Source organism: Phaethon lepturus, unplaced genomic scaffold (assembly GCF_000687285.1).
Source record: "Phaethon lepturus isolate BGI_N335 unplaced genomic scaffold, ASM68728v1 scaffold37739, whole genome shotgun sequence".
In the NCBI taxonomy this organism is placed as follows: domain Eukaryota; kingdom Metazoa; phylum Chordata; class Aves; order Phaethontiformes; family Phaethontidae; genus Phaethon; species Phaethon lepturus.
The window spans coordinates 587-10,446 of NW_010563408.1; the positions used below are offsets into that span (position 1 = coordinate 587).

The 9,860-nt window shown below is 56.4% G+C and overlaps 1 protein-coding gene across 1 annotated transcript; it reads left to right on the forward strand.

Moving 5' to 3' along the window:
- The first annotated feature begins 1,218 nt into the window (after positions 1-1,218).
- On the forward strand, positions 1,219-8,784 carry SLC27A4 (solute carrier family 27 (fatty acid transporter), member 4). The gene is made up of 12 exons (XM_010294569.1): positions 1,219-1,379; positions 2,034-2,428; positions 3,128-3,286; positions 3,656-3,725; positions 3,835-3,926; positions 4,448-4,557; positions 4,980-5,189; positions 5,443-5,569; positions 5,750-5,887; positions 6,050-6,214; positions 6,678-6,824; positions 7,083-8,784. Exons 1-12 carry the CDS (start codon positions 1,219-1,221, stop codon positions 7,238-7,240), a joined length of 1,932 nt encoding a protein of 643 aa, XP_010292871.1. The 3' UTR covers positions 7,241-8,784.
- Positions 8,785-9,860: the final 1,076 nt, after the last annotated feature.

Consider the following 9,860-nt stretch of genomic DNA (forward strand, 5'->3'; position numbering starts at 1 on the left):
GCATCTCGTACCAAACCTGCAGAGGCTCCCTGGCTCTCGGGGAGCTGCACGCAGCAGAGGGAAAGCTGCAAGCGTGGCTTCTGACCCTGCCAGCTGTGGGCACTCAGGGCTGCCAGCTTTGGAGCAGTGAATCCACCTTCAAAGGGGAAAGGGAAATGATGTGAATGTTTTCCTTCCTCTTCATCGTGCATCCATATGAGGAAGGACCAGTTTTATCTAGGAGCTTTCAAGCTGCAGTGGTCACATCACTGTCACTTTCCTCTGCGTGATGCCGCCACCCAAAAAGAGCCTTTGCTAGATCACGGTCCCCTGCAAGTCTTGGAGCCACATCTAGGGTGTGTTTTGGATGGGGAACCAGAGGTGCTGTTTTTGGGGAATGAGCACCAGACACTGAGTGACTGTGTGCCGGGCATGGGGCGGGGGTCTGGGTGCTCCTGGCAGCTGGCATGCCCACTCCAGCCTGGCCAGGACATGCCTGTGCCTGGCCTCATCCCCAACCTGCTGTGGCAGTGTCTCCAGCAGAGCCAAGCCAGGAAACTGCTCACTGACACGAGGGTTTGCAAACACAAGCAGAGCTCAGTGGGCTGAGTTTCCTGTCCCTGTTCCTGTCTGAGCTGTGTCAGGGAGCATGTGAAGCTGCGCTCTCCCACCAGCTGTGCTGGCTGTCCCGGAGACAGGCATGCAGGAGAGCTGGTGCTGGGAGACTGGGAGACCTGTGCTATGGGGATGGAGGGATCCTTGGGGTAGCGAGGAATTTGAAGCTGGTCTTTATTAGGGTGGAGGTGAGGAGCTGAGCCAGCCCTGCCTGGCATCGCCCTGGTGCCTGCCAAACATCTGTACAAGGTCTCCTGCTGTGACTCTGCGCCCACATCTGTGAAGTGACTTTATCTTGCACCTCATGCCGCGGGGGCGCAGCCATGCCCCTGGCTGGTGTGCAGGACGTGGCTCCCCAGGTGGGAATGGCCGGGCTCTTGGCTGGCACTAAGCAGTGCTGTGCCGGTGGCTTAATTGGAGGCCGTCTCCAAGGTCCGGTAAAGTTACAACTGTGGGAGCTCTGGGCTGCTGGGTTACATCCTTGCTGCCAGGAGGAGTGGTGACTCAGGGACCACATCCAGGAAATTGGGGGCTGCTAATGCTCCCCCCACCCATGGGTTCATTATCGCCGAGTCCAGCGTGCGTCAGTTGATGGCCGTGGTTTCTCTCTCTCCGCAGGCCACGATGCTGCGTCTGGCTGCTTTTGCAGCACTGCTGCTGTTCTTCAGGGTCAATCTGGAGCTGTCCTGGGCCCAAGCCATCCCTGCTCTCTTCATCTTCTACCTGGGATCCGGCGGATGGGACTTCTTCCTCATATTCATCAAGACAATACGAAGGGACGTCACGTAGGTGTCCTGGCTGGGATGGCCCAGCCTTCCCCCCAGCCCACTGCTCTGCCCCAGTGTACGTGTGAGTGCAGCCCCCTGCTCTTTGCACAGCAATGCATTTCTGCTGGCGCCTGGCCCGGCTGGAAGGAGATCTCCCTCTGCTGCGCCCGGGCGGCTCCACACTCTCAGGCAAAGTTTTCACAGGAAAGATAGATTTCAGCTGAGCTTGAAGTCTAGTGACTGTCCTTGTACTTCACCCTGTCCCTAAAGCTGCTGGCCTGGCACCAGGTGCCTGTGCAGGCTCAGTTCTGAGTTGGTACCAGGCTCTGCGAGCTCCTGGCAAGGATTTGCGGGGAGGGAGTTGTAGCACCTCTTGGAGAGCACCTGAGGCTCAAAGATGCCCCTTTGACTGGGGACATCCCTGTCTGCAGCCTTCCAAAACACATCTCTCCCTGGCCTCCGTCAGTTCCTGGCTATAAGCATATTTGCAGAAGATCTCTGCCTATGTCCACATGGTTCAGGGGAGCACCCAGCGCTGCTGCTGACCTAGAGCAGGGCCCGAAGCAGTGCTGGGCTATTGCAGCTCCTAGCATGGTCTTCATATTGCGCTGGTGGAAGTGGCTTTGCAGGGGTCACTGAGCAGCTGCCCTTTTGCTCCCCTTCCTTTGGCAGCACGGGGCTGGTCCTGTTGCGGGTGAAGTGGCAGGTATGGAGGCATGTGAGGGAGAAGAACACAATCGCCAAGATCTTCCAGAAGACTGCGAGCAAGTATCCAGAGAAGGCAGCTCTGATCTTCCAAGGCACAGGCGAGAGCTGGACCTTCCGGCAGCTGGATGAGTACTCCAACCGGGTGGCCAATTTTTTTCACGGCCAAGGCTTCCGCTCTGGTGACGTGGTGGCTCTTTTCATGGAGTCCCGCAATCAGTACGTGGGACTGTGGCTTGGCTTGGCCAAGATTGGGGTGGAGACCGCCCTTGTGAACTCCCACCTGCGCATGGAGGCCTTGCTGCACTGCATCACCATCTCCAGCTCCAAGGCTGTGGTTTTTGGGGTGGAGATGATGGAAGGTGAGGGGCAGGCAGATGCGTCAAGGGTGCTTTGGACTGGAGGGGGGTGTGTCTAGTCTATGGATTTAGTGTTCCTTTCCTGCCCACCACAGAGCAGGAATCTGGAAGACAGTGGATGGTTGAATTATCTAGGAATTGGATCTGTTTGGGTTTTGTTTTTTTTTTCTTCTTGGTCCCTTTGGACACTGGGCAGGATCTGGAGTTCAGTGCTGTCTGGCTCCCGAGCAGGCCAGCCTGAGTGTGAAGATCCTTCCTTGTGCCTCTTGGGTCCTTCCCCTGCATGGAGCCCTGGGCTGGGCTAGGCCTGCCCCGCTGCACGGGACGAGCCTCCCCTTGCTCTCCATGGCTGCTAGCTGCATCCCTGCAGCACCTTAGCTCCAGCTCCTCATGTGTTTCAGCCCACGCCTCTGAGGTTGATGGTGTCAACAGACCTCTTGGCACCAAAGAGGTTTTGGCTGGGAAGAGGTGGAGAACAGGATCTTCTAGTCCCTGAAGAGGCTTGGGCTGTGGCCCCAGCATCTGATAATCATGGGAACGATATCTGCCTGGGATGGTTGTCAGCCCTTTGGGAACTCTGCCAAGGACAGCAAGGGTACTGATACCTGGGGCAGTGTTTTCCTGAGACTGCGTGGGAGGGCAGGGGGTCTCTGTGCTGTAACCACCCTGTGGTTTTTCTCCATTTCCCCTCTACTTTCTTAGCAATGCAGGAAGTGCAGACCTCCCTGGAAAAATCTATCCATCTCTTCTGGTCTGGGGAAGAAAGCCCCAAGTCCACTCTTCCTGGTGCGAAACACCTGGATCCCCTCCTGCAGATGGCCCAGCGGAACCAGCCAACCGCCCCTGATAAGGGCTTTCTTGGTACGTGGTCAGTTCTTGGGGGCCAAACTCGTGGTGGTGTTTTTGTGGGTCAGCCAGTTACAACACTGGCAAGAACGTCTGCTTGGGATGCTGATGGCAGATGTCTGCTGCAGGGTCTGGGGTGTTTGGGATGGGTATTACTCCAGTGTCTGAAGCCCAGCCCTGTGTGGAGCAGTATCCTCTGTTGTGCCCTCCGTGTGTCCAACAGACCTGATCTGCCCAGGGTGAACCTAGCACATTCTTGGTGCTGTCACATAAAGTTTTGGCCCAAGTGGCACGCACAGAGTATATAAATTTGACTTTCCCCCTCTCCCAGTTCAGCTAGCTCCTAGATTGGGTATGTGACCCTGTCTCCTCATTGCTTTCCAGATAAACTCTTCTACATCTACACCTCTGGAACAACGGGACTGCCCAAGGCTGCTATTGTGGTGAACTGCCGGTAAGGCCATGGGCAGGGGCTCGGGGAGGGACGGGGCTGAGCTCTGCCCTGTCCTAGCACAGTGCCCCTAGCACTGCTGCTGACATGTCCCTTCACCCTCCCACCCCAGCTACTTCCGCATGTCCAGCTTAGTTTTTTACGGTTTTCGCATGAGGCCTGACGATGTGATGTACGACTGCCTCCCACTCTACCACGCTGCAGGTAACATGTGCCGTACGGAGCCCTGCGTGCCGGGACTGTCCTATCCCCTCAGCCAAGTCCAGGGCCCAGGCCGGAGGCTGGTGCAGCAGCGATCTCCATGTCGAGGAGGAGCTGGCTGCTGCTGGCACTGTCTGACAGAGGCTTTCCTCTGTCCCTGGGAGCTAGGAATTGGTCTGGCTGACCTTTGGAGTGGGGAGTGTGCATGTGGGGTGTCATCCCAGCTCCTAGCCTGGATTTGGAATAGCTGCACCTTATTACTGCTACATGTGGAAAGTCAGGGGGAAGGGGAAGCGGTGTCTGGCTGAGACATGCTGGGATGTCGAGGTACAAAGTTCTGCCCCAGATCTTGCTGCCACGTGTCTTCTCCCCGGTGTCTGTGGTCCTGGGGACTTTGGCTAGGTGAACACGGGTCTGCTGTGAGCTGGCACATGGCCTCCACCTTGCCCTGCCAGGCCTCTCCCCAAACGGGCTGGGCTGCAGGCGTCTGGGGACTGAGGGCTCCCCTGGCTGCCTCTCCGCAGGGAACATCGTGGGGGTCGGGCAGTGCCTGCTGCAGGGCATGACGATTGTCATCCGCAAGAAGTTCTCGGCCTCACACTTTTGGGAGGACTGCGTGAAATACAACTGCACGGTGAGGCTGTGAGGCAAGGGGCCAGGCGGGACTGGGGAGTGGGGCCTGGGGATCTGTGCCATGCTCGGGACAGTGCAGCCACTGGAAGAGGGGGAGGCCTGGACTGGTTTTGCCTGTCCATCTCAAACCACCTTCCAAGGTGGTGGGGCTGTGTCTTTCCCATCTGGGCTGGTAACTGTGTCCAAACCCTTCCCATGCTCCAGCGTTAGCCAAGAGGTCTCGGATAGCTTTCACAGACTGGAGGAGTGGGTTAACCGGGGAGGGATAGGCACTGGACAAGCAGGACTCCTGGGTTTTCCTGTGGCCTCTTTAGGGGACTTTGGACTCGTTGTGCCATTCCTACCTGCCCTGAAGAAACCCCAGACACCACGGAGCCTGGCAGGAGGTGGTCCTAGTGAGTCTTTCCTCTCCATCCCTCCCAGATTGTGCAGTACATCGGGGAGATCTGCCGCTACCTGCTGACCCAGCCGTACCAGGAGGTGGAGCAGCAGCACCGGGTGCGCATGGCGCTGGGCAATGGGCTGCGTGCCTCCATCTGGCGGGAGTTCATGGCCCGCTTCGGCATCGCCCAGGTGGCCGAGTTCTATGGGGCCACAGAATGCAACTGCAGCCTGGGAAACTTCGACAACAACGTAAGGCCCCACCACCCTCCCCATGTCCCAGAGGGTGCGTGCTGGCCTGGACAGGGCTGGAAACCCAGACAGGCTGTTTGCTCCTGGTTTCTTGCTCCAGGAGGCTTGGCAGCGGTTGCCATCTGCCCAGAGGGTTTTGGCAGCTGTTGTGCAGTGCCAGCTTTCTGGTATCCTGGATGTGCCAGGGCAGCAGGCTCACAGGGCTGGGAGAGATGTCCCTGCTACCCACAGCTCTGAGCTCTTTCTGTCCTAGGTTGGGTCATGTGGCTTCAACAGCAGGATCCTGCCAGGTGTGTACCCCATCGGCCTGGTGAGGGTGGATGAAGACACTATGGAGCTGATCCGGGGGCCAGATGGTGTCTGTATCCGCTGCAAACCAGGTGAGAGCAACCACAAGGATAAGTCTCCTCAGCTCTATGCGAGTCTTTCTTGATACTTCAAGATAATTTACCTAAGTTTGATCCTCTGCTCCGTTAAACCCCACCAATCCCATTAGATACCCTTTTTGCTTGCGTGGGGGTGGTTGCTTCACCCCTTCATGCCCTTTTTTCTCCCTGCAGGGGAGCCAGGGCAGCTGGTGGGCCGCATTGTCAAGAGCAACCCCTTACAGCACTTTGACGGCTACCTGAATCAGTCAGCCACCAACAAGAAAATCGCCAGGGATGTGTTTACAAAAGGGGACGCTGCTTATCTCACAGGTGAGGCAAGCAGGGCCCTTCCATCTACTGAGAGCAGAGGAGAAGGGTACCTGGGTGAGTGTGGGGGCTGTCCCAGGCTAGTGGCACTGCCCTGAGATGCTCCAGAGTTGCTTCTAGCCCCTCTGATACCTCATTTTTTGCCTATTCCTCACTTTCCTGTAGGGGATGTCCTGGTGATGGACAAATACGGCTACATGTACTTCCGGGACCGCACCGGGGACACATTCCGCTGGAAGGGGGAGAACGTCTCCACCACAGAGGTGGAGGGGACGCTGAGCCGCATCCTGAACCTGACAGACGTGGTGGTTTACGGGGTGGAGATCCCAGGTAGCTGAGAGGGAAGAGGATGATCAGGGGAGGCAGGCAGGCCTCTGGCACTTGAATGTGAGCGTGTCCTGCATGTCCAGATCGATATGTCCTTTTGCAAGAGGCTGCACCGAGGCTCCCCATGGGTGAGCTGGGAAGAGGCCACTGGGGATGTGCCTAGAGGGAACCAGAGGGTTCCCTTCCTCTCTCAAACTTCGGTCTGATTCTGGCTGGTTAGGAAGGACCCTGCGTCCTTTCTGGACAGGCTGCAAGTGCCTCCTCTGGGAGGAGGTGACCATGACCACAGGGTGTCGCTGGTAGCCTTAGCCACAGGGTGGTGACACAGCCGGTGACACAGCTGGACATACCAGCGCTTCAGTACAAAGTGGGTTCTGTGCCAGAGGCCTTGCTGGTGTGAGACAGAAGGAGATGATGCTACAGGGACAGCGTTTCTGAGTGCTCTCCCTTGTTCTCTGCCTCTTAGGGATTGAAGGGAAGGCAGGAATGGCAGCCATCGCTGACCCGGAAAATTCCTGTGACCTAGAAGGCTTTGCCAGTGAGCTGAAAAAGGCTTTGCCGCTGTATGCACGGCCCGTCTTCCTGCGGTTCCTGCACGAAGTCTCCAAGACAAGTGAGCTGTGGCATGCACGCTCGCACTGGGCACGGAGCTGGGAGGGAAGACCTGGTTACGGAGGCTGATCTGCAGGAGGGTCAGGATGGAGCCCCTCTGCCCCATAGAGACCCTCTGCCCCGTAGAGCCCCATGCCAGCTCCTCTGGTGGTTTGGAGGCATGGGGAGGCAAGGCTGGATCTGGGGCAGCACAAGTGTGGTGGGGATGGGAGCATGTGCAGCCGGTGACCTCTTGTTCCTCCTTTTCTCCTTGCTCCAGGCACTTACAAGTTCCAGAAGATGGAGCTGCGGAAGCAGGGCTTCGACCCCACGGTGGTGAAGGACAGGTTGTACTTCCTGGACTCCAGGCAAGGCCACTACCTGCGGCTGGACCAGGCAGCGTTTGGCAGGATCCAGTCAGGACAGCAGAAGCTGTAACTGGTGGGGCTTAAGCAAGACACCTCCCTAAATCCTGCTGGGGAGAGCGGGGCAAGGCAAGCGCTGGGGAAGAAAAGATTCAAGGAGCGATACAAAGGCATGCTAGAGATTTTATTTGACGAGTTTGACAGATAATGGTTTGGGGGGAATGCAGAGCGGACTGAGGGGAGGGGGATGGTTGCATACCAAAGCATAGACTCATTATGGCTTTATTTTTTACTTGGTACAGCGGTGGTGGTCCCTTGCCACGGGAGGGGCAGGGCCCTGGCCAGTTGAGGAGGAGTGGGGTGCCCCTGCCATTTCACTTTGCTTTTCCTGTCTTTCCCCCCTTTTCCTGCCTGCAGCAACCCTTCCTTGTGAAGGCCATGAAGGGACCAGTGCTGGGCTCTTTTCCCCACTCCTCCACCAAGCAGCCAGCTCCTCCCTGGCACAGGGCCCCGCTGGCAGAGGGAAGCTGGGTGCCAGGCGCAACCCCTGCTCCCTGCGTGGCCCTGCTGGTGTCGTGTTTCTGCTGTGAATCAGGGGAGCAGGGTAGTGCTGGGCTTGGGAGAGGGACAGGGATGTGTTTCTGCCATGCCTTGCTCTCTCCTGGGGATGACATTTCTATTTTTCACAATCACACGCACATTATATTATATATATATATAAAAAATACACCCTGACTTTTTTTTGTTCCCCAATCTTAATTTATTGTCTGTACTTCTGAATGTGTCCCGGGTTTGTGCAGTAGGTGGAGGAGCAGCCCAGACCTGTCCTCTTGGAGAGCTCTTTTCTCTCGCATGGAGATGGGGATGCTCATCTGGGACTGATTCTCCTCTTCCAAGCATGGGTGCAGCCGTGTATGTCCTTGTGGCCTTGCTCCATGGTGAAGGACATGAGCGAACCCTGCTATCTTGTGGACACTTCTCTGGGTCTCTTACTTCCACCTTTTGTGGATGCAGCCTTGTTTTGTGCACCTTATTCCTTACAGAAAGCAGGTGGGAGAGTAGGTGTGAAGGGCCTGGTTTGCTTAAATGTACTCGGCACCACGGAGCAGCTCTCGGGGCTTTTCTGCTGCAATGTCTGTGCACTGAACGTGGGAGACAACTTGCCTAGGCGAGAGAAGGTCCTCCGGAGGGTTGTGTCTGTGAGAGCCTGACTTCACATGCTCTGCATCCCTTCCTGCAAGAGCCCTCACCATCTCCACCACAGGAGACGGGCTCCAAAATGAAATGTCCGTGTTAAACACCTGACTTGCACTATGTGAATTTTCCACGTTGTGTCTGATGTGAAAGCCTTAGCAGCAATGTCGATTCCCGTGCTTGGAGACCATGCAGAAACATCTGTTCCAGAGAAAACTCTGGGTTGGGGTTTATTCTTCTCTCTTTTTTTTTTTTTTTTTAATGATTTGTTTTTATGCTTTTAGCAGGGTTACTCCTTAAAATGACATCTGTCTTTTGTGAGGGCAGAGTTGTATGCTCTTCTAGCTGTGCTTCCACACCAACATACCTGCCTGCCCCAGTCTGTCTTGTCCTCATAATTAAATACGAGTATGGGCTATGCTGGAGTTTCCTACCTCTTCCTTGTGCAGTCCTGCACTGTGGGGGGAGGCGGGGGACTGTGCTGGTTTGGGAACTGGGAACTGCCACTCCAGAGCATGACTTCCCTGTATGGACTTTAGCTTATCTTGGTGTGGGGGAAGCAAGCCCCTTGCTGGTGCGTTTGATGTCTGCGTGAAAACGACCTGTTGATGAGATCCTCCCCAGACCCCTCCACCGACTCCCCACCTCTCCCTTTCTCTTGGTCCTGTTCTCGGCATTGCCATCCCATTTGGTGCTGGCCCAGTTCTCCCTGTTTATCCTGGCACATCTGGCTCCTCCACCCCTCTCTTGTTCCATCTTCCCTCTTCCTGCTGCTTCTCTCCATGGTTGGCAATGCTTAATCTCCCAGCTCATTTCTGCCCTTGCAGACAAGTTTTTTGGTACCAGTTCCCCTTCTCTCACTGCCAGGACCATCTTTTAGATTCTCTGCGTCCAACCCTGGGGACAGGAGAAACCGGCTCCTTCACGGTACGCAAGTACCATGGAGAAATTTCTTGCATGAGCCTGGGTGAAGTGTGTTGCCTGGTGAGATGAACCATGGGAAAAGTGCTGGAAATTTGCATCCGTTATATACCAGATGCATCTTCGGGCATGTTCAAATCGATGGCTTCTCTAGCATTTTGAACTAAAATTAAAGCTTTTAGCTTACTCAGTCGCCTGGACACAGTGACTCTGGGCAAGGCCGAGCTCAGAGCTGCATCTGGCCTCCTCTGCAGCCAGCTCCAGGTGGGACCAGGCGAGGACGGGAGGAGCGTGGGGTGGCAGAGCAGCACGGTCCAACACTGCCGCTGGAAGGGCGCAGCTCCCGGGACAGCCTCTGTCCCAAAGCAGCCCCCCAGCTCGGTGGAAAACAGCCCTCATCCCCACAGCCCGCAGTGCCTGCAGGATTCAGCCTTTAAGTGAGGTGGCTTTACCTGTGGGGGGCCATATTTAGGAGCCCGAGGGAGTCCCCCAGGCTTGGGTGGGCTGGTGCAGGGTGTGCAGCGATGGCTGCCGCCTCTGCAGATGCACCGGTCCCGCTTTTGGATGCTGTTTCTCTC